The 23254-nt window shown below is 40.5% G+C and overlaps 1 protein-coding gene across 3 annotated transcripts in view; it reads left to right on the forward strand.

The window, feature by feature from the left end:
• The window catches only part of ABCA9 (ATP binding cassette subfamily A member 9), a 60257-nt gene extending 37811 nt beyond the window's left edge, over window positions 1-22446 (forward strand). For all 3 annotated transcript variants that reach the window (XM_028112862.2, XM_028112863.2, XM_028112864.2), the window contains 16 exons: window positions 1924-2097; window positions 2285-2398; window positions 4307-4426; window positions 6976-7044; window positions 7431-7522; window positions 8715-8835; window positions 9432-9549; window positions 10266-10357; window positions 13147-13307; window positions 13722-13797; window positions 13870-13964; window positions 14673-14792; window positions 14975-15115; window positions 15969-16048; window positions 19955-20010; window positions 20140-22446. In XM_028112862.2, the coding sequence (XP_027968663.2) occupies window positions 1924-2097; window positions 2285-2398; window positions 4307-4426; window positions 6976-7044; window positions 7431-7522; window positions 8715-8835; window positions 9432-9549; window positions 10266-10357; window positions 13147-13307; window positions 13722-13797; window positions 13870-13964; window positions 14673-14792; window positions 14975-15115; window positions 15969-16048; window positions 19955-20010; window positions 20140-20238 (1728 nt within the window). In that variant the 3' untranslated portion in view covers window positions 20239-22446. The remainder of the gene's footprint in view (window positions 1-1923; window positions 2098-2284; window positions 2399-4306; window positions 4427-6975; window positions 7045-7430; window positions 7523-8714; window positions 8836-9431; window positions 9550-10265; window positions 10358-13146; window positions 13308-13721; window positions 13798-13869; window positions 13965-14672; window positions 14793-14974; window positions 15116-15968; window positions 16049-19954; window positions 20011-20139) is intronic.
• The last annotated feature ends 808 nt before the right edge of the window (window positions 22447-23254 follow it).

Genomic DNA, 23254 nt, shown 5'->3' on the forward strand with positions numbered 1-23254 from the left:
TCAGCTAACAGGGAAGGGCAGCTTTCATCTGGTTTATCACTTAGATTTTTATTGGTAGCCACGACCCTCTGACATTATCACAATGCCTCTCTCAGCAATGGTTTTCGCTTTAAGATTGTGGTGGAGTTACTCAGTTAAACAGTCCTAACCAACTCACCACAGCATTGTGGCTTATTGTTGAAAAAGGCTGCCCCTTTCAAGATTCATTTTAGCTTCATTCGATTGGAACATACTTGTACTAAAATTTTTTTTATAAGATATTTATCTAAAATCCAAATCGAATTGGCAACTCCATGATATTGATATCTCTTTCTCCTTAACCTCCATAGCCGGCTAATGGTGAATTGGAATTTGCCTCTGAAATATGTCTAGAATCTTTCCACATCCCTCCATCTCTCCTCAACACCCCAGTGAGATCCACTATCATCTCTCTCCAGGATGAGCACATCAGCCTCCTTAACTGCTCGCTCTTAGTCTTCTCCTTATCCATTCTCCACCCGGTGGGACAGAGCAATTACTTAAAAACACACATCTGACCATGTTGATTACCTGCCTAAGTCCCTCCAGTGGTTTCTTGGCAAACCAAAGAGCAAGAATGAAATCCTTGCTGTAGCCTGAAAAGCCATGCATGATCTGGAGCTGGATGTCTCTCTTCACTTTGATCTGACACCACTATTATCTCGATAACTATGTCCAGCTATGCTGTCTTTCTAGTTTCCCGAGAGGGTCAACTCTCCCCACTGCTGGTCTTCTGTCCCCTGCCTTACCTGTCACCTGTATAATTCCTACTCACCACTTAGACACTTAACTCAGGCCCTTCATAAGGGAAACTCCTCTGACAAAACCCCTAATTACAATTCACCTTTCCTATGACCCTTATCTTAACACTTTTAATTTTACTTCTTAAATTTTGATTTTCACAATTTTAATTATGTACCTATCCCTACACTTATTTGCATATCACCTTTATCTCTCTTGCCCCCTGCAATTTAAACTCCACAAGAGCCCATGACCAACACAAAGCACATGGTGGGCTCAGTAAACGTATATTGAACACGTTACTGAACAGAAAATGTCCAGCTCTCTAACGCACCCTCGCTATCATTCTTTTTCCTGCTGTTTTTCCAGATACATTCCCCTTTCCAGAATATTTATCTCCATTCTAACAGTTTTCCTAAGGAATGTCTTTATATAGACTCCATTTTAGGTTTAAAATTTCCATTGCTTTTGTGCTTCTGTTAAAGTTCAAGTAATATTTCAAGCCTTGTGTTAAGACAATCACCACAACAGTAGGGCTTAGAGTGAGGCACAATATCAAAATCTACTTACTAGTTTTCATATGTAATAATGAAAAATGTGGTTTACTTCAAGACAGTAAGTGTCTTATTTTTATCTTATTAGTTTTAACAGACATCTTCTTATGCCAACCTAAAGAGTTGGTAATGAAATTGACCTATTAGAAGATCATTTCTTAGACCTAAAATAAAATGCCGATAATTAATGGACTCCGAACACTCAGCATAAATTTGAAGAATCTTACAGGAAATTTGCATCTTACAGGAAATCCTACATCTTTTGAATCTTTGTACAATTTTCAAGTCTCCATTAGTGTCAAAAGGAAGAGTAGCTTTGTGAATACAAGAACGGGAATCTTACTGAGGCAATGTCCAGTCATTCTGTGATAGAATGTGAGCTGGTTATATTAGTGCATTTCTCCTTTGGATGATGAAGTCACCATGCAGTTTGGAGCATCATTGATCCCCTTGAAGAGGAGTGTGGCCAGTAGAAGTCTCGTTTACTAAATCGGCATAATATATGAAAGGGACACAGAAAAAAAAATGAATGATTTTGTGACCACATATTTACAACTTCTCGAGCCTCGACTATTCAGCACTTTTGATGATTCTTCCTTTTCTTTCCCAGAGAAAAGCTCACTCCCAGCTACGGATTTCAGGCCTCTACCCTTCTGCATACTGGTTTGGCCAGGCACTGGTGGATATTCCACTCTACTTCTTGATCCTCCTTCTGATGCAAATAATGGATTACGTTTTTAGCCCAGATGAAATTATATTTATAATTCAAAACCTGTTAGTTCAGGTAAGTGGCAAAAATTATGAGGTAGTTTTATTAGACTATATTTCATGAATGCAATGACATTATTTATCTTAAACTAAAGAACTTCAAATTACCTTTGCTATCGCATAGTTTGGGAAGTTGAGGTTTAAGTAGGAATGCTTTCCTAGGTAGTATTTACCTTATCCAACCTTAATATTTCTATTTTCAGATCTTGTGTAGTATTGGATATGTCTCATCTCTGGTTTTCTTGACATATGTGATTTCATTCATTTTTCGCAATGGGAGAAAAAATAGTGGTATTTGGTCATTTTTCTTCTTAATTGTAAGTATGCAGACAGTGCATATTATTTGATTTTTAAATCATTTTTAAATAATTTTAAGAATATGTATTTTAAAGGTACAATCAACAAGAGGGACAATGTCGAACTAAAAATCTTCTGCATAGCAAACAAAGCAGTCAACAAAATGACAGGGCAACCTATGGAATGGGGAAAATATTTATAAACCATATATGTCAATTATATCTCAAAAAAGCTGGGTGGGGGAAGAAGAATCATTTAAGGATGAAATTAATCTGACCAAGAAATAAATTAGAATAAGGAATTTAAGAAAATTAAAAAATGCTATAAAAGCACTGGTAGAGACCACTGAATTCTGTTAAACATGCATGAAGATTGCAAAATTTTGGGAATCATGGTTATAACATTTATATAAAAAAATCCACAAAGTGAAATAGTGCCTTTTATAAAGTGAGCATAACTTTAGTAACAAATCCTAAGAAAGATAGGGACACCTAGGTGGTTCAGTCAGTTAAGCATCTGCCTTCACCTCAGGTCATGATCTCAGGGTCCTGGGATCGAGTCCCACATTGGGCTCCTTGATCAGTGGGGAACCTGCTGCTCCCCCTGCTTGTGCTCTCTCTTTCTTGCTCTGACAAATAAATAAAATCTTTAAAAAAAGAAAGATAGAGTAAAAAAGAGTATCATTGATAAATTAATTTGGAATATCAAAGACAGTTCTCTAAATTAAAAGATGACAAAGCAAACCCAGAAATAAAATTAGAAGAAGAGGAATAGTCCAGTATGATTTATTTTAGATTGAGATGATGGTTCACTATTAGGAGCTTTCAAACTAAGAGAGGAGAACTGCATGAATTAAGAAAACACCATATAATTCCTTTAAAAATGCCCAGTAAAATGTATAAGCACAGGAAGGACAAATTACTAAAAACCAGTGGCAAATATTACAGTACATAGTAAACTTATACAGCTATTCACCTAATATCAGCAATAAAACAAGGACACCTACAGTAACTAGGTATAGCACCCAGTGTCAGTGAGGTGGTGTAACATGCACACTCATTCAAGTTCATAAGAGCATAGATTGTCACCATCTTTTTGAAAAATAATCTGTTAGTAATTGCTGAAAATGGGACTCCACATAAATTTTAACCTGCATTTACATTTCTCAGAATCTTTCCTAAAAGACTAAGAGTGTGGGGGCACCTGGGTGGCACAGTCAGTAAGGTGCCAGAGTCTTGGTTTCAGCTCAGGTCATGACCTCAGGGTTGTGAGATCGAGCCCCGTGTCCAGCTCTATGCTCAGTGTAGAGTCTGCTTGAGATTCTTTCTCCCTCTCCCTCAGCTCCTCCCACTTGTGCTCAGTCTCTCTCTTTCTCTCTAAAATAAAATAAATAAATCTTTGAAAAATAAAGATTAAGAGTGTCAATAGATAAGGATTTATGTAGGCCATTATTTATAGGAGCAGAGAAATTGAAACAACACATTTTCTAAAGGCAAAATTGTTGAATTCTTGCATATCCACTCAAAGAAATACTATGCAGCTGTGAAAATGAATAACTGGTATGTCTAAACCCCAACAGATGTCTATGACCTCCTGTGAAATGAAAAAAAAAAGAAAAAGGCTGAGCAATGTGTGATAAAGAGCCCTCTTGTCAGATTCTGAATTTCAGCAAGAACTCCAACTGATTTGCATGCACACTGAATTTGAGAAGCCCTGGTGTGTCTTAAAAATGTCACAGTCAATCAAATACAGAATTCTGATACAATCCTCTGTCGCAAAGCAAAAAAACATGGTGGCAGTACTGCCTTGTGAGGGGAAAGTTGAAAATAAGAACATTTACAAGATGAATTCCCACCCTCTTGGAAAATATACTCAAATTCAGATTTGTTACACTTTAGTGAAATTAGGATGCTTTTTTTTTTTTTTAGATCACCATCTTCTCGATAGTTGCTACGGATCTAAATGAATATGGATTTCTAGGGTTATTTCTCTGCACCATATTAATACCACCTTTCACACTGATTGGTTCTCTATTCATTTTCTCTGAGGTAAGTAATGTCACACCTGTCCTCAGGTCATGAAGTGTGTAGCATTGGAGATAGCCTAGGATACTGTAGAAATGTAGATGGAGTCCTTATCTACAAAATTTGAAATCTCTGTCTTGGAAAGGTCATTCTCTTACCACAGGCAAGGGTTATATTATTCAATAAGAAGCTCTGCCTTGGTTCATGAAGGTCAAGGGCGGTTCTGCAGTAGTGGAATTTTATAGTTCTTGTGATAAGCCTCTCTCCTGGGACCAAATGACCCTACTGGGAGGCTAATGAGATGCACTTTTTCTGTTAATTTTGGACATATTGGGTTTAAGATTCCTAATAGGCACACAATGGGAAATGCCAAGTAGCCAGTAGGGTGTATAAGTCTGAAATCCAGCATATGGTTACTTGAGATCCATCAGCATATAACTGATATCTAAGTGACAGCACTAGATAATATAACCTACAGAGTGAGAACAGTTCGAATAAAAAGTGGGCCAAAGATTTGGCCTTGACTCCAAAATTTAAAGATTGGTAAGAAGAGTCAGCCAGTGAGGTTGAGGAGGAGCCCATGAGGTAGGAGAAAAAGTGGGGAACTGTTGAGTGCCAGAATCTCTTCTCAGAAACTCTCCTTAAATGCTTAAAGTATCCGTACAGAAGGACATGTGCCAGATGGCAGTAAAGAATATTTCAGGAAGGAGCGAGTGATTCAACCATCAAATGAGAGGTCTAGAAAGTTGATGACTGAGAAGAAGACCACTGGATTTGACTACATGAAAGTCATCGGTGCTATTAGCCAGACAGAATTCAAGGAAAGGGTGAACACCAAACCTAACAAGAGCGAGCTTAGTAGATACTGTGATATGAGGAAGTAGTGCTGTAGAGACACCTACTTCTAGTTTCACTGAAAAGAATAACAGAGATGGGAAAGTAGATGGATGAGGAAACTACATTTTTGTTTATAAGAAGGGAGATAACGTGCTTATAGGAGAAAAAATTTTGATGAAAAGAGAGACATGAACTACCTAAGAAGCCAACTCCTCGAATAGCTGAGGAAAACAAAACATCATACAGCACCCAAGCAGAGAGGTTGCTTTCCATCAAAGCAGGAACATTCCATCTATTTATGAAGATCGTAGCCAGAGGCAGATAATTTAATGGCTTTGATGGTAGTAAACGCATGATTCTCTTCTGAGTGATCCTCCTTTCTTGGGGAAAGAGATGAAGTTATCAACTTAAAGTGAGGTGAACAGGGGGGGTGTTGGGATGTTGAGGATAGAGGAAAAGATGTAAACAATTATTTAAGAAAGTAGATCACCAGTAGAATTGACAGGGGGTATTAAAAAACCCCTTGCCCTACTTTGCAAGTGCAGTCAACAAAGCTGATAGTTTCTCTTATCATAGTGTCCTTCCCAGATGCAGTTCAGGGCAGGTGGAGTTGGGTTCAATCAGGGTTAGTGTTTTGCCAGTTGAGTCTGACCAAGAAAAGGATAAAGGTATAATCGATGTGGCAATGAGCAGTGGTTCTGTATAAGCAGGGATTGTAACAGTGGACCATGGAGATTCTAAGCTGGGGAATGATGAAGTTAAGGAGATGAGGGGGTTTATGGACAGTGGGACAGTGGTGGGGTTGGTGGGTTGGAGGGTCACCACCTCCAAATTATGGAGTAAGGATGGTAGAGCAAGGAAGCTGAAGAAATAGAACATAGTAGACAGGGCAAAGATGAGAGTGCCTGAAGCTGGTTTGGGATGTGGTACAGTGTTTGGAAGCGGGTGACAGAGACACGTAGGAGAACAAGATTATTTGAAATAATGTCAGCGTCCTGGAAAACCATTCAATGAGAAAAATATAATCATCTTTTCTAGATGATGGATGGCTGTGATAGAGATTTCCTGTGTCAGCTTAACATTGCTCAGAAAAAAGTCCTGGGAAATACAGCTCAAGAAACAAAATTGGTTCTTTACTCTTTATTTACTAAGGAGTCGGGGGATGTTTCAGAATGTATTGTGAATCGAATGGAAATCATGCACTTATGTATTATGCATGTATATTCTGTATATTATGCACGTGTTGTAAAGCTAATGAAAACCGTGCCAAATTCCAGGTGAAGAGTTTTGTCTTTAGCATGGAGAGTTGTCATGATTATTCTTAAGAGTGGGTGGAGCAAGGGACAGAGCAATGTACTGGTTCCAGGGCTTTTAGGGAAGGAGCACAAATGTAGGGAGAAAGGCAGGTAAAAGTTAGGGAAGAGGGTTTGTCTTAAGACAGATCTTGCCCATGGCTTCAATGGTCCCCAACACCACCCAGGATTCTCTTAGCACGGAGAATCCTGCTGACTCGCAGTGTTCTAAAAGCATCCGAGCCTCTAGGCCAGCACAGGAGAGGAGGTTACTGAGTGACTTTGGAAGCAAGGAAGACACATAACACAGTTGGAAATCGACTTTTACCTGATGCTCGAGAGAACGCTGGCAAAGTCATTAGAAGGACATTAATGTGTCTTACATGAGATGAGATTTGAGAACAGATAAAGGTTCATCTAAACCTACTTTTCCTCATTTTACAGATTTCTCCTGACTCCATGGATTATTTAGGAGCTTCAGAACATCAAACTGCGTTTCTGGCACCGCTCATAGTAAGAGTACATTTCCATTTAAATGTTCTTGCATGAGGGGGACACATTTGTTTGCTTAGCATTAAGTTAAAAAGTTTAACTTTGGCACTTAAAAATGCAGTATTTTAGGCATCTGAAGCAACACACCACACACACAGAGGCTTTAAAATTTGGACCGCTTTCTTTATAACAATCATCTGACATGGAGTGTAGAGCCCAAACTCTCAATGGCATGAATAGTCCTGGTACCAACTTACTACTATCTTGTCTATTACAGCTTCTCTGAAGAACAGTGAAGCTAGCTCTGAGAGTTTCATTGGATATTAAATCGATTGTCTTTATAAATTCCAATATTGAACTTGTTTTTATGGTGATTTCTAATATTGATTGTCTTTTTCTCCCCTTAGCCTTATCTCCATTTTTGCATTTTTGTTTTTGTTCTCCGGTGTCTGGAAGTGAACTTTAGGAAGAAATCAATGAGAAAAGATCCTGTGTTCAGGTTGAGAAAATTCAAATACAATTTCATGTTTTATTTTAATATTCATTGTTTGAAAACATTTTAATATGCTTAAGTTAATTGAGTAAAAATAACTGCACAGGATTGTTTTTTTAGGGATTGTATAGTGTACAAAATTATTATAATTCACAATACTTTAATGAGCTTACAATCTAATGAGGGAAGCCACATCAGCACACGTGAGACACTGAAAAATTAAGGAATTTCATTGACATACTAAAAGAAAGTTATATACGAAAGATAAAATCTTTAAAATAACTGGTAAGTATAGATAAACAATCGGTAAGTGTAGCCAGTCCAGGAAGGTAGGGTAGTCTGAGCAAAAGAACAGAAGTTGATATAAATGCCATCTTCCTGTAGATTTGAGTAGACAGCTGGAAAGAACTTGAAAGTTTGTATTGGAAGATAATGGAAAATTAAATTAAAGCTGAATTTTAGAGGGTGTTGGAATAGAGGAGTGTAGGAAAGATTTTGCAAATTACATAATGGGAAATCAAGACAGGCGTGTTTTGGAAACCTCACCTAACTCACAAAATATGAATCAAATTCAAGCGTAAAGTAGGTGGTAGGGCAGGAGCATGACAAGAATCAGCAGACAACAGCAATCTTTGATGGCATGAAGGAGGGAGATTAGAATCAGCAGCAATCCGTGCGGGGGGTGATGAAGGAAAGAACTGGATAGACAGCAGTCAGGAAGGAGTGACGCTGAAACATTCCTAGGAAGTGACAATGCTCACATACTGGTGATTATGTGTCCTGGATTTTCTGGGATGTGTCTCGAATTCCAAATGTTTCAATCCACAGTTCTCGCAAAGTCTTCAGAATTCCAAAATATCTGTGCCAAAATTACAGTTCCTAGATGCTACCTTTCTCACACAACCGTGCCCCAAAATCTTTTGCCAGAGAATGTGTCCTGTTTTATTATTATTATTATTTTTAAAAGTCACAACCAACAAGGAAAAGTAAACCTAGGGAAAAAGCAAGAGTTGCATCACTTGACTCATCACGGAAACCAGGTTGTTCGCAAGGCAGATGGCGCAGAGCCGAAAAATGGGGGTTATGTTGTACTCACAGTGAATCCATTCACACAATTGAGAGCAGTCTACAGAAAGCTCATTTTTGCTACAAGTTTTTCAACTGGAAACCTGTTATTATCACACTGTTTTGATTTCAGAATTTCTCCAAGAAGCAGTGGCATTTTTCCAAACCCAGAAGAACCCGAAGGAGAGGATGAAGATGTTCAGATGGAAAGAAGGAGAACCACAAATGCCGGGACCGTTGAAGACTTTGATGAGGTAGAAGGACTAAAAACATTCATCTGAATATTCCGAAAAATACTCTGCGGTTCTTTCGTCCTTACACACATAGCTCAGCACTTGACTTCACTGAATATGCAATGTCCACAGACATAGAACAAGGGAAACACACACACATACGCACAGGCACAGACTTGCTAATGCATTTCTCAGGGTGGTATTTTGGGTAAGAGAAGCCACACATTACAAAACCGAAGTAAGACATTGTGATTCTTATGAACTGAGTAAAGCTTACTGCAAGAGGAGAGAGTCCATCTGAGGTGTGTGTGTGTTTGTGTGCATGTGTGCATGTGTGTGTATGTGAGTGTGTGTCTTAACAGTCCTGTTGGTTTGGTGGATGTCTCTCTTCCTATTTTCTGAGAAAGAGAAGCACAGAGCATGCGATACGGTGCAAATGTTATTTCCCTGCAGGAATAGAGATTGGGAAATTTCACTTGAAAATGGCAGTTTCTGGGGGAAGGACTTGTCTGAGTCATGATTCTGTAACAGGGAAAAACGTGGTTGGAGGGAATATGGCACACTCACTCATTTCAAGGTAAGAATAAAGCCCCATTGTTATTTACTTGTCTCTACAGAAACCCGTCATCATTGCTAGCTGTCTACGGAAGGAATATGCAGGCAAAAAGAGAAACTGCTTTGCGAAGAGGAAGAAAAAAGTGGCCATAAGAAATGTCTCTTTCTGTGTTAAAAAAGGTTGGAGACAGTAGTTTTAACTGTTGGCAGAGCTATCTTGACGTCCCAAGATGAGGTCTTTGGGAGGGAATAATAGTACCCGAATCTGGGGCCATCTGTTGATAATCATGAAAGGCAGCCCACTCATCTACAGGCACACGCAGATCCGTCCTGCTTAAAAGCCTCAGTTATGATAACAGTGTTTTTTCTTTGCCTAAGAAGACAGTTCTGTCTGTTCTGTTAAAACAGGCAAACAAACAAAAAAAGAACAACACCAAAAAAAAAAAAAAGGAGGCACTTAAGAAGGATGTTATAACTTTCAAAGTGCCATTAATTTCACAACAGGGAATGTACGCAAGAGGAAACTCATTGGGACACAGCAGTGCAGTCTCCATCCTAACAAAGAGCACGTTTTGTGAAAGTGTCTGTTAAATGCAACAGACTTTGGGACCAAAATTTGTTTCTGTTCCAGCTCAGCATCTTAGTGGCTATATGACCATGGGCATGGGCAAGTTATATATCCTCCTTACCCCTCAGTTTCTTTGCCTATAATTGAAGCCAGTAACAACGCTTAGGGGTGTGTGTGTGTGTGTGTGTGTGTGTGTGTGTGTAGAACAGACGAATTAATGCATTCATGCACTTCATACAGAGCCTGACACATAGTGAGCCCCCCAGTAGTATTTGCTTTTAGATTTATTGTAACTATTTGAAGTTCTAAGCATACCTATTTCTTTCAGGTGAAGTTATAGGGCTCTTAGGACACAATGGAGCTGGTAAAAGTACAACCATTAAGATGATAACTGGAGATACAAATCCAACCGCAGGGCAGGTCAGTAAACCACACAGAAATATGGTCATTAATGCTGCCTTGAACAAGCACTAACCCGTGAACATTGATGACAGTCTTAAAAATACATAAATGATCCTTTCTTATGAATCCATTGAGTTATGCATGGAATGAAGAGGATTAATTAAAAACTTCTCCTTAATTCCAAAAATAGTGAGGTGCCAAAAAGGGCTCCATGTTATCTACACTATAGTTTTATTGAATGAAAAGTAGTGACATTAAAAGGAAGTGTTTTGGTAAAAGTAAAGCTGAACATTAGCTTTATTCAGGTCAGAGATCTTTGGGTTTTTTATTTTTTATTTTTTGTTAACTTATGTATCCTAAGAATTTGTTGAAATGAATTGTCAAGATCCAGGATTTATTCAGAAAAGAGAGGTCATAGATTAGAGGAAAAAAAAATAAGGATTGTCTAAATTCCCAATCAAAAGCTAGAATGGTATGTGAATGTCACTTGGTAGTACGTCTAGGCCAAGTTGGATAACATGATGGCCAGAGGTCCACAGGGACCACAACACTGAGGAGGACCTGCTGCTGACATTTGACAGAAGGTTGAGGGCAGAGGGAGTGGGACCATGAAGAGAGGTTGTCTAGGCGTGTGGATTGCAACATAAGTTTCCGAATTGTCTTTCCATTTCTCCTCTTGCCTCACACAGCAGTCAGAACAGTCCTTAAAAGATGCAGATGAGATCATGTCACTATCCTGCTTATCATCCTTCACTTAGAATTGATCCAAAATCTTTAGCATGGCCAAAAAAAGGCCCTGTAAGATCTGGGCTCTGCTCACCCCTTGCTCATATTGGCCTTTGGTCATCATCCCTCTGTAGGACCTTTGGGTTTATTTTTCCATTGGCTAGAGTGCTCCTCCTTTGGCTTTGTACTTGGTTACCTCCTTCTCAACACTTTAAAATTTACCTCCCCAGAAGGATTTGCCCTGACTACACTCATGGCTACATTGGATCTTCCCTTTTTACTCTTTATCACATTTATTGCCTTGAAAGCATTAAGCAGGGGCTATAATTCATCCATATATGTGTCTACTTGTTTTTATTTTCCATTTCTCTGTCTAGATTGAAAGCTCTGTGAGCCCACATTAACTAGTTCTCTCCTCCTTTGTATTGGGGAAAGACAACATAGAGTTGAGGTCAAGGGCTTGGATTCTGAAGGCAGAGTCCAGCTTTAACTCCCAGCTTTACCTTGTGTGACCTTCTGCAAGTTACTAAATGAATGCACATGTTACTTTTCTCCTATGTGAAACAGGGACGATAAAACTAATACCTGAGTCATATAGGATTTTTCTAAGGATAAAGTAATTCAAAACACATAAAATGCTTAGATTCTAGCACATAGTAAGCACTGGTACACATTACCTGTTAATATTGTCATATAGCACAGTGATTGGCTCATAAAAATAATGAATGCTATTTATTAGTATTTACTGGTTCCTATGTGCCAGACTAGTGCTAAGGACTTTTCATTTATTATCTTAGTTCAGAATTTCTTAAGTTTGGCACTGGTAACATTTTGGTCTAGGTCTTTTTTTTTTTTTTTTTTTTTTTGTGAGGGACTGTCCTATACAGCATCCCTGGTCTCTAGCCATTCAATTCCAGCAGCACCCAAGTGTAACAACCAAAAACATCTCCAGGCATTACCAAATGTCCTTGGAAAGAAGATTGCCCCTGATTGAGAACCACTGCCATTTTTTTAAATTTTTTTATTGTTATGTTAATCACCATATATTACATAATTTGTTTTGGTGTACTGTTCCATGATTCATTGTTTGTTCATAACACCCAGTGCTCCATGCAGAACTGCCCTCCTCAATACCCATCACCAGGCTAACCCATCCCCCCACCCTCCTCCCCTCCAGAAACCTCAGTTTGTTTTTCAGAGTCCATCATCTCTCCTGGTTCGTCTCCCCCTCTGACTTACTCCCCTTCATTCTTCCTCTCCTGCTATCTTCTTCTTTTTCTTTTTTCTTAACATATGTTGTGTTATTTGTTTCAGAAGTACAGATCTGTGATTCAACAGTCTTACACAGTTCACAGCGCTCACCATAGCACATATCTTCCCCAATGTCCATCACCCAGCCACCCCCTCCCTCCAACCCCCCACCACTCCAGCAACCCTCAGTTTGTTCCTGAGATTAAGAATTCCTCATATCAGTGAGGTCATATGATACATGTCTTTCTCTGATTGACTTATTTCACTCAGCATGACACCCTCCAGTTCCATCCACGTCGTTGCAAATGGCAAGATCTCATTCCTTTTGATGGCTGCATAATATTCCATTGTGTATATATATACCACATCCTCTTTATCCATTCATCTGTCGATGGACATCTTAGCTCTTTCCACAGTTTGGCTATTACCACTGCCATTTTTAATGCTCACAATAAACTTGCGCAACAGATCCTATAATTATAGCTAGTTTAACATTGGGGAAATAGAATCCTCAACAAGTGTCTACTCCTTTGAATGTTTGGATCAGTGAAGGAAGTCAAACAATGAACAACAAAGTAAGCCACCCTGAATCCAACCAAGGTAATGGACTTGGAAATAAAGTCTGTAGAGAGATATGACAATGTGGAATATGCTCCTTTTGATTTATTGAGTTTTTGCCATCTTTTGCCTACAGCGAAGTGGTCACTTATTTACATTTGCACTCTTGGCAGCTGTGCGTGTACGAGGACATCACTGAATTACGCACTCATGTGCCCATATGTGTGTATACACAATTTTGGGCTGAATGTGGGAATGAACTTTTTGTGCAGGTGATTTTGAAAGGGAGCAGTGAGGGGGACTCCCTCGGGTTCCTGGGATACTGTCCTCAGGAGAACGTGCTCTGGCCTAACCTGTCAGTGAGGGAACATCTAGAGGTTTTCGCTGCCATCAAAGGGCTGAAGAAAGGGGACGCCACAGTCACCATCACACGGTACGTGGGGGAGACACACCGGTTCTCTCCTGGAGGGTTGTGATAGGAAAGATGTTCGCACAGAAATAAGGAAGGGAGATTCTAACCGATGACTCCACACCTGTGGGAGAAGACGTAGTTATCAAGAAGCCAGTGGAGTATTGTATTAAGCCTGGAGAGAAAAATGTTACTGATTATTCCTTAATATGGAAAGACGTCATTGAAAAATATGAATTTGACCACTATAAAAGGCTCATAAAGTATCCTAGGTAGTTTCAATTTTATGATCATTCAGAATGTCTGTAATGTCTCTAAAGAGAATGTCTCTAAAAAGAAAATGTCTCTAATACAGTGTTTGTTCTGATTTACCCATTCCCCACACACATTCCCCATAGTTTGGGGGTAATGTGGATTGACTCACTCTGCTTCCTCCAGGTTGGTGGATGTGCTCAAGCTGCAGGACCAGCTGAAGCTGCCCGTGAAGGCCTTATCCGAGGGAATAAAGAGGAAGGTAAGAGGGGGGCTCGGTGTTACTCTGCGCACCCCACACGTCGGTGCCAGACACGCTGTTCTCCCGTTCCAGGTGTGCTTCGCGCTGAGCATCCTGGGAAACCCATCGGTGGTGCTTCTGGACGAGCCGTCCACGGGCATGGACCCCGAGGGGCAGCAGCAAATGTGGTGAGATGTCATGAGTAATCCTAAGTGAACTGATTAGTCCTATAACGACTAGTCTTCAAAATCATTGTTTATAAGGAAAAAGACAACCCATTATTAGGAAATGCAATATTAAGGGCGAAAAATCTGATGCCCTATCACAGCCAGTTTTTATTAAGGAGAAAAAGATAATTCTAACACCCTAATACTCTTAAGAATCTTGTTTTTATCATAGATCTTTGGGGTATGCATGGCCCATTTTTATACTCAACCACATCAGTCTATTATTCGGTTTCAATTTCTACAGCATCACCTGATACACAGTTCTTATGAGGAAAAAAGAAATCCCAAGTTCTTAGGACGATTCTGAAATCTGCTGTTTTGTATTTTAGGGTTTATATCATTATTATCATGCTTTTAAATAAGTGCTCCTCGTTTTCTGTCTTTCTTCCCACTGCCCTCTCATACATATCCTTGGAATTCAGCATTTTTCTAAATAACCTTTTACCCAATATCATCTTCTACCTTCAGCACCAGCCACGTTCTGAATTATATTACTCTACCCGATAGTTTGGGTATTTACATGAATGCTGTCCCTCCAAAACTCCTTTTTTTGTCTAAACCGAATTCACTACTTATTTCACGTGTGCTGGTAAAACGTGTTTAAAAGATGAGAAGACATCTTACGTTGAGCATTCCCACCAGCTAACATTGCCCCTAACCTCCCTTTAGGCAGGCGATCCGGGCCACCTTTAGGAACACGGAGAGGGGCGCCCTCCTGACCACTCATTACATGGCAGAGGCAGAGGCCGTGTGTGACCGCGTGGCCATCATGGTGTCCGGAAGGCTGAGGTGGGTGCTTGTTCAAACCCACCCTTGGCTCCCAGTGGGCCTTGAGCAAAGGACATTTCCCTGCACAGGGTTATCACCGTCAGGGGCTGGAGTGGCCTGGCCCTGGACTCCAGAGGCTGAAAGTCACTGGCAATCGATTTATCTTCTCCTCTTCCTTGACTTCATCCTCCTCTGACCTCCAGATGTATCGGTTCCATCCAACACCTGAAAAGCAAATTTGGTAAAGAGTATCTGCTAGAGATGAAGGTGAAGACACCTGCCCAGGTGGAGCCGCTCCACTGCGAAATTCTGAGACTTTTCCCCCAGGCTGCTCGGCAGGAAAGGTAAACACAGGGGTTGGCTTGTTTCATCTTTTTTGTTTTTCTATTATGGCAAAGAGAAATAAAAGCTTTACTTGATCATTCTTCTTTTTTTATTAGCTCTGTGGTAATTGTGACTTAATTAATTAGAGGTTAATCTCTAATTAACTGTGATTTTATTTATTGATTAATTATTAGAGAAAGGCCCAATTCCAAGGGAATTTCCTTCCACAGGAGGGATATAAGAGAGCAAAGTACTGATTGGGAAGCTGATTGTTGTAAGGGAATTCACATTCCTGGCGGCTCTATCATGTGCCAGGTCCTAATGTGTGCATGGACCTTGGTCATCTGGATCCTTTCTACAGGGTAAAACCATCCCCATTAAATGCAACCACTTGTCTAAAGCCGGGACCCGGTGCCAGGCATCTGTCAAAGCTCAGTGAGGGGTGGCTCTTAGCATTTTTATTATTATCGGTAATGGCACTTGAGGTCATTTTGATCATGCCAAATCCTAGTGGTGGAGCCAGGAGGTGAACTTAGTTCTTTGTACTTAAATGCTATTCTCTTTTCACTAAGGAAGAAGGATGATAAGTCATCCTGCCTCTCCCCATCTTGGGGTGCAAGTGCTGCTGGTCTCCTCTGTCTCCCATTCCTCCCAAGAGGGAGCCATACTGTGAGAGCCCCCTCCTGCTTCTGCTTGAATAAAGTGACTTCTTGTTGATTAAAGAACATTCCCACTACCACTGTATCCATGGCTCTGCAGACACGTACATCAAGACAAATTGTTGGTGACATTGTTGCTGTTTTTTAGACATGCATCCATTAATGGTTGTCTTCTTGAAACATGGAGTTCAGCCTCCCTCTCCATTCCTGGCAGGTACTCCTCCCTGATGGTCTATAAGTTGCCTGTTGAGGATGTGCACCCCTTATCGCAAGCTTTCTTCAAATTAGAGATAGGTAAGAGTGACTGTTTGGAGATAGGACTCCAGGTAACAGAGAAATTCAAATCTTGCATAAAACCAGTATAAGAAGTATTAAGACTTTTAATGGTGGTTCTCAACCATGAGTGATTCAGTAATGTCTGTGGATAGCTTTGGTTGTCACAACTGGGGCTGGAGTTCGGGGGTGCGACTGGTATCTTGTAGGTCAAGGCCAGGGATGATGCTAAACATCCTACAATGCACACAGGTCCACTCCCTCCCACAGCAAAGAAGGATCAGATCAAAATGTCATCAGTGCCAAGGTTGAGAAGTCCTATCCTAATTGAATGAGACTCTAGAGGGAAGAGATCATTGGTATTTAGGGCTGGAGTGTCCACAAATTCATACAAAAAAAAAAAAAAAAGACATTTGTTTTTGTCTGTATGTACTCTTAGATAGCGTTAGATGTTGATAAGGAGGTTCCTCTCTGTTGAGGTGGGCTAAGCCAAGTCTAGACTCTTGGATTGGGATCTTTACATAACTGCGTTGATCTATCATGGGCTCCGATTTTGCCTATCACACCAGTGTATGAAATCTGATAAAAAGCTGAGTCCCCCATCCCCTCTCTTTTCTTTTAAGTAGGCTCCACACCCAGAGTGTGAACTTCTGACCCTGAAATCAAGACCTCAGCTGAAATCGAGTCTGACACTCCACCAACTGAGCCACCCAGGCGTCCCTCTCCCCCTCTTCTTTTTTTTAAATTTTTTATTGTTATGTTAATCACCATACATTACATCATCAGTTTTTGATGTAGTGTTCCGTGATTCATTGTTTGTGTATAACACCCACTGCTCCATGCAATACGTGCCCTCTTTAATACCCATCACCAGGCTAACCCATAACCCATCTTCCCACCCCCTCCCTTCTAGAACCCTCAGTTTGTTTTTCAGAGTCCATTGTCTCTCATGGTTCATCTCCCCCTCCGATTTCTCCCCCTTCATTCTTCCCTTCCTGCTATCTTCTTCTTCTTCTTCTTCTTCTTCTTCTTCTTCTTCTTCTTCTTCTTCTTCTTCTTCTTCTTCTTCTTCTTCCTTCTTCCTTCTTCCTTCTTCCTTCTTCCTTCTTCCTTCTTCCTTCTTCCTTCTTCCTTCTTCCTTCTTCTTCTTCTTCTTCTTCTTCTTCTTCTTCTTCTTCTTCTTCTTCTTCTTCTTCTTCCTTCTTCTTCTCCTTCTCCTTCTCCTTCTCCTTCTCCTTCTCCTTCTTCTTCTTCTTCTTCTTCTTCTTCTTCTCCTTCTCCTTCTCCTCCTCCTCCTCCTCCTCCTCCTTCTCCTTCTCCTTTTCCTTCTCCTCCTCCTCCTCCTCCTCCTCCTTCTTCTTCTTCCTTTCTTCTTCTTTCTTCTTCTTTCTTCTTCTTCTTCTTCTTCTTCTTCTTCTTCTTCTTCTTCTTCTTTTCTTCTTCTTCTTCTTCTTCTTCTTCTTCTTCTTCTTCTTCTTCTTCTTCTTCTTCTTCTTCTTCTTCTTCTTCTTTCTCCTTTCTTCTCCTTTCTTCTCCTTTCTTCTCCTTCTTCTTCTTCTTCTTCTTTCCTCAACATATAATGTATTATTTGTTTCAGAGGTACAGATCTGTGATTCAACAGTCTTGCACAATTCACAGCACTCACCATAGCACATACTCTCCCCAATGTCTATCACCCAGCCACCCTGTCCCTCCCACCCCCCACCACTCTAGCAACCCTCAGTTTGTTTCCTGAGATTAAGAATCCCAGTGTTTATAGCAGCCCTGTCCACAATAGCCAAACTGTGGAAAGAGCCAAGATGTCCCCCTCTTCTTGATCTGTGCTTTCTTATTTGTCACCTGTCTGTCTTTAGAAGCCCCAAACATTCTAGTTCTTAGAGATATTTTTCTCCTTGATACAAGGTTATGATTGCCCCAGATAGCTTTTCTTTTTACTTCCTTCTTCTGCTGGTCACCTTTGCTCTAAGGTCCATGTAACCATTTTTCACAGTGGTCATTCTAGCCTAGTGACCAATTTTGCATCATTCCTGTGGAAAGGATTCCCACAACTGACTCGGATCAACATGAACGGTTTTATGACCAATTAGGAGCAGGCAGGGAGATATTCCAGAAAGGGCTGCGTCCCTAGAGTACAGTGAGCCTCTTCTTCAGAGCCTTCTAATGTTTCTGCTTTTAAACATGTTCCCTCCCACCTCAGATTCCTTCTGCTGTGTTTCATTTGCTAAAACTAAAGTTCTGCTTTGGGGGGGGGAACCTAACTTTTTATCACAGTTTTCCACCCCACTGTGTCGTGGAAATGTAAGTTAGCATTTTTTTTTCCCTCCAAATGTTAGGTGAGATACAGTTACCTTCTCAGCCTCAATACATTTATTGAATGAGGTAGACCCCATAGTGTGTGAGCACAACCCATGTCCTGTGACTATTCCTGTGTCCTGCTACATAGACTCATTCCCCCATAGCATCAGATCACTTTGGTGTATTGCAAACTGCACAGAACTCCAGCCTCGCATGCCCACTCCAGGTCAGAGTTGCTTAGTTGCTTAATATTTGGAAACTTGAAGCTAGGGAGGTGGGAGGGTTGGTTTTATCTCCCTTCTTATCTTATTCCTCCTCTGCTCATCCACTGATCTTTTGAGCCTCTCTGGTGTGGAGTGTAAGGAGAGGGAAGAAGAACATGACAGCAAAGCTTGATTTGCTCATTAGAGCCGGACTACGGCATGAGGGCCTCCTGTGCAGAGAGGAGTTCCTTGAAGACTCCCTCTCCCCTCCCATCTGTAACCTCTGACTAAAGCTTCTACTCTGGGGTGGGTGATGCCTTCTCCTCTTGGTCTCTTGGTCTCTTGCAGCCCCTGGGCCACTTCTTGGAATTCCTTTCCCTTTCCAAGAAATCTCTTGGAGGACCTCCATTGGATGCAGCATCTTGGCCTCTCCAGACTCTGCCAGTCCAGGGCCATCACTGTCCACAATTTTTTATGTGTTCCCAGACTAGAGGCAAGGACCCAATCCCATGTCCCCAGATTATAGGTCAATCCCACCAGATCCTCTGTCCACGGAGGGGAGAAAGGAAATGCCACAGCAATCTGGACAACTGCCCACAAGAAAACTTTGCTTTCTAGTCTTACCTCTCGGTTCATTATTATCTTCCTTTTATGTATTTGCACATTTGGGGGTCTTAATCAAAGTCCACATTGATAACAGATGGTCAACTTAAAATTAGGATAATTCAAAAAAGTTTGGTTTAGGCAGGGACCATTTGCCAAGAGGCAAGGCACAGTGCTAGACATAGCAGAAGAACTTCTTCATAGAAGAAGTTGCCATTCTCAGGTCCAAAGGGACTGAGAGAGGAAGCAGCGGCTGGAACCCGGGAGTAGAATCATGTAGAATTTGTGACCTCGTGAGAAGCAGTGACTTTCAATCAAGGGACAAAGTTGATGTCAGGGAGGGAGTGAAGGAATAAAGGCCTTGACCTCCCCTCTCCTCTGTCCTTCCTCATGAGCTACCACTAGTGGAAACCACCAGAAAAAGCCTCTTAAGTCAGCCGATAGAGCAAAGAGCAGAGTAGAGAGAATGAAGGCAAACGTCGAGGGGCACATGGTAGTGTTCTAGCACAGGGGGAACTGTCTCTCCACTCACCCTGCCTAGGTGGTCTGGGACCTTGCACATTGTTTTCCAGTTTGGTGTGCCCCTGCCCAAACTCTAAGACAATGGGAGAGTATTTCCGTCCTGTTACAAGACCACAGGGTGAATTTGCCTTTCCATATTTAGCATATGTGCTGCCCAAGCGAGCCCCTGTCTTTCCATATTTAGTCCGAGAATATTTATCACCTTATCCTTCATGTTTAAAATCTTGTGTATGTAGATTTTGTGCATAACTTGGTAAAATTCTCCAAATAGATGAACTCTTAACATCCGTCCATCCTTCTGCAGTTAAACAGAGCTTCCACCTGGAGGAGTACAGCCTCTCCCAGTCCACCCTGGAGCAGGTGGGTCAGTGTGCGTGACTTGGTTCATCCATGCACTATAAATGTACAGTGTGAGCGGACGCTTTGCACTCACTTGGAGCTACAGAGGCAGCGTGACATCTCTCCCTCTTTATTTCTTGTCCATCTCAGGTTTTCCTGGAGCTCTCCAAGGAACAGGAGTTGGATGACTTTGAGGAAGAACTTGACCCTTCAGTGAAGAGGAAACTCCTCCCACAGGAAGACCCTTAAGCCCCAAATACCCTATGTTTCTTTTTAGTCTTATGCCTCTTTTTAAAGATAATATTTTATGTAATTAATATATCTTATTTCAGATGTGATACAAAATGCTTTTGAAACTCACGTCCCCATTTTTCTCAATAACATGATGGATAGTAGGACTAAGGAGAAAAGGCAGTGAGAACAGTCTCGAAACCGGACCATGGGGCCTCTGTACCGGCAACTAAATCCCACCTGTCATACAGAAGTAAATCGAAAATGCATTTGTTGTAGAATGTTTGGATCTCTTCAAGATGACACAGAGATTGCTTTATTTTCTTTGTTTCAACATCAAAATTTTGAATATTTTCTTATCCTTTTGAATAAAGTGCACAAGTACAAAGTAAGACATAATCCTGATTTTAGGGGAAAGAGAGGCAGTGATTACAGAACAGCACAGTATTTGCTTTTTTAAAAGTTTTTATTTAAATTCTAGTTGGTTAACGTACAGTGTAATGTTAACTTCAGGTGTTGAATATGGTGACACAGCGCTTCCATACAACACCTGGTGCTTATCCCAACAAGTATTTGCATTTTGTAATTCAGAGTTTGTTTGTTTTTGTTGTTGTTTTTTGCTTATTCATAATAAATGGATTTTCCTTTTCTGTCATTTTTCACATTTTATATTGTACAGTCTATGGTTTGTCTGTTGTGACTGTCAAGGAAATTTGAAACCTGTTTAAGTAATTTCAGTAAGAATTTGAATAATCAAGTTGAGGAAAGTTTAAAAATGACATATCTTACAATTTTGAAACATATTTCTGATTTTGTATGTTTTCTTATGATGCAAGGGTCTACTCTTATGCAGATCTTAATTTCTCATGTTTATGTATGTTATGACCTCTCCAACTGGTGACCCCGTAAACACCTTAAAATCAGTGCGATATACTTGTATACTCTTATTTAGGTAAGTTTTTTTGTTGTTCTTGCTACTATTGCTGTTGTTAGCTCTTATGGACTGAATTGTGTTCCCCTGAAATTCTTATGTTAAAGCCCCAAACTCCAGTGTGGCTGTATTTGGAGATAGGGCCTTTAAGGAGATAAAGGTTCAGTGAGATCATAAGATTAGGGCCTTAATAACACTGGTATCTTTATAAGAAGGGGAAGAGACACCATATCTCTGTGCACTCACATGAGGACACGGCAAGGTGGTTATCTGCAAGCCAGGAAGAGAGATGTCACCAGAAACCAAGTTTTCTGGTGCCTAGCCTGGGAGTCACCATTTGGAGATGAGCTGCCTACAGAGCTCCCTGGTCTGTGCAGGACCAAGGCATGAAACACACACCTACACACACTCCAGTGCAAAACCAAAAAGTGAAACCCCTACAAAACACTTTGTGGTATTGAGCTACTGAGGTTACTGAGACTGTGGGGTTGTTTGTTACAACAGATAGTCAACATTACCTTAACTAACACAGATCATGCCAGGAAATGGGTGGGGACAAAACCCTGGAATAAGTATTTCTTGATGCAGTTGCCAAAGACCTTTGAACGATTCTAAGCTGCCTGTCCCCAGTCCTTGCCTGGATCAACTCTACAAGGGTGACCCTTCCTTTACTTTCAGCCCATTTGTGCCACACCTGCCTCAAAGTATAGCCAAGTAACAGTAACTTCCAACCCAAGACATGGAAGTCTACTCTTCATTGTATTGTAAAAAGCCAAGAAGGGATGACCTAACTTAGATCTACAAAGTTATACTGAGTGAATGTTTGGAGTATTTGAAGTAGAAAGTAAGAATAATTTATTCCAAGGGATTAATAAATGAAAACATTACAGTGATTATGAATAAATAATTTTAATGATACTGGGTTTATTTTTCTCATACTAGATGTGCTTTTCTCAACAGTGGCACCGTTAACACTTTGTGCCAGAGATTTCTTTGTTGGGGGAGGGAGAAAGGAGAGGCTGTCCTGTGTATTAGAGAATATTCAATGGCAATCCTGATCTGTACCCACTAGATTCCAGTAGCAATCTCTACCTGAGTGTGACAATCAAAAACATCTCCAGATATTGTCCAAATCACCCCATTGTATTACAATTATATGTCCTTAAGCTAACTGCTTGGTAATTTTATCATCTTGGAGTGAAGTAAAAAATGAATTAAAGACAGTGGATCTTGTTCATTTGGGGGTTTTGTTGTCTTGCATTAAATACTCTGGACTAAACTACAAAAATTGTTCTTTTTGAAGAAATCTAGAAAATTTGCAATAAAAACGGTCAATAAGACACATTTTAAAATTTGTAGGCATTGGAGTAACGTCTGTTTGAAGTTCACGTCTCTTTGAAATTTTTAAAGAGAGTATAAGCCTCAGTAATGTGTTGTACAAAGGTCTGTGAATGATTTCGGTGAGGGAAAATGAAGACCCTCGCAAACTGGTGTGTCCCAAAGCAGTGGAACCTCTGAAAAAGCAAGTATGGCAAAGAGCACTGAAAGCTAAACGATGCAGTTGGTTAAGTGACTGACTCTTGATTTTGGCTCAGATCATCACCTCAGAGTCGTGAGATCGAGCCCCGCATCAGACTCTGTGCTGGGTGTGGAGCTGCTTGGGATTCTCCTTCTGCCCCTCCCTGCCCCAGCTGCATACGCTTTCTCCCTCTCAAAAAATAAAAAAGTACATGTCTCTTGTTTCCATAAATACATATTAATATGTCTGAAATCTAACTGAGATTCGCCATAATATTTAGCCATGTTAATACAGTGATAAGTACCAATCTTCAGTGATTTATCTCACACAACTTAAGGGGTACTTTGTTAATTCTCCGAGGTTATTTTATTTACACTAAATTGATGTGGGGAAACTCTCAGATTCTCTTTTCCCTGTGACAAAAACATAATCTTCACTTTGTTTGAAAATACTGCAGTGTTGAAATAGAAAACTTACCAGAATTTTGAACGTGGATGATTCTGTGCCTTTTGATGATATAAGGATTACACCAAGAATAACATAGATCTTTAAAGCACGTGTGGGAGAATATGTCTAGATGATGG

Source organism: Eumetopias jubatus, unplaced genomic scaffold (assembly GCF_037043125.1).
Source record: "Eumetopias jubatus isolate StellerSeaLion01/CBP00866 unplaced genomic scaffold, mEumJub1_p1.0 scaffold_10, whole genome shotgun sequence".
NCBI lineage: Eukaryota > Metazoa > Chordata > Mammalia > Carnivora > Otariidae > Eumetopias > Eumetopias jubatus.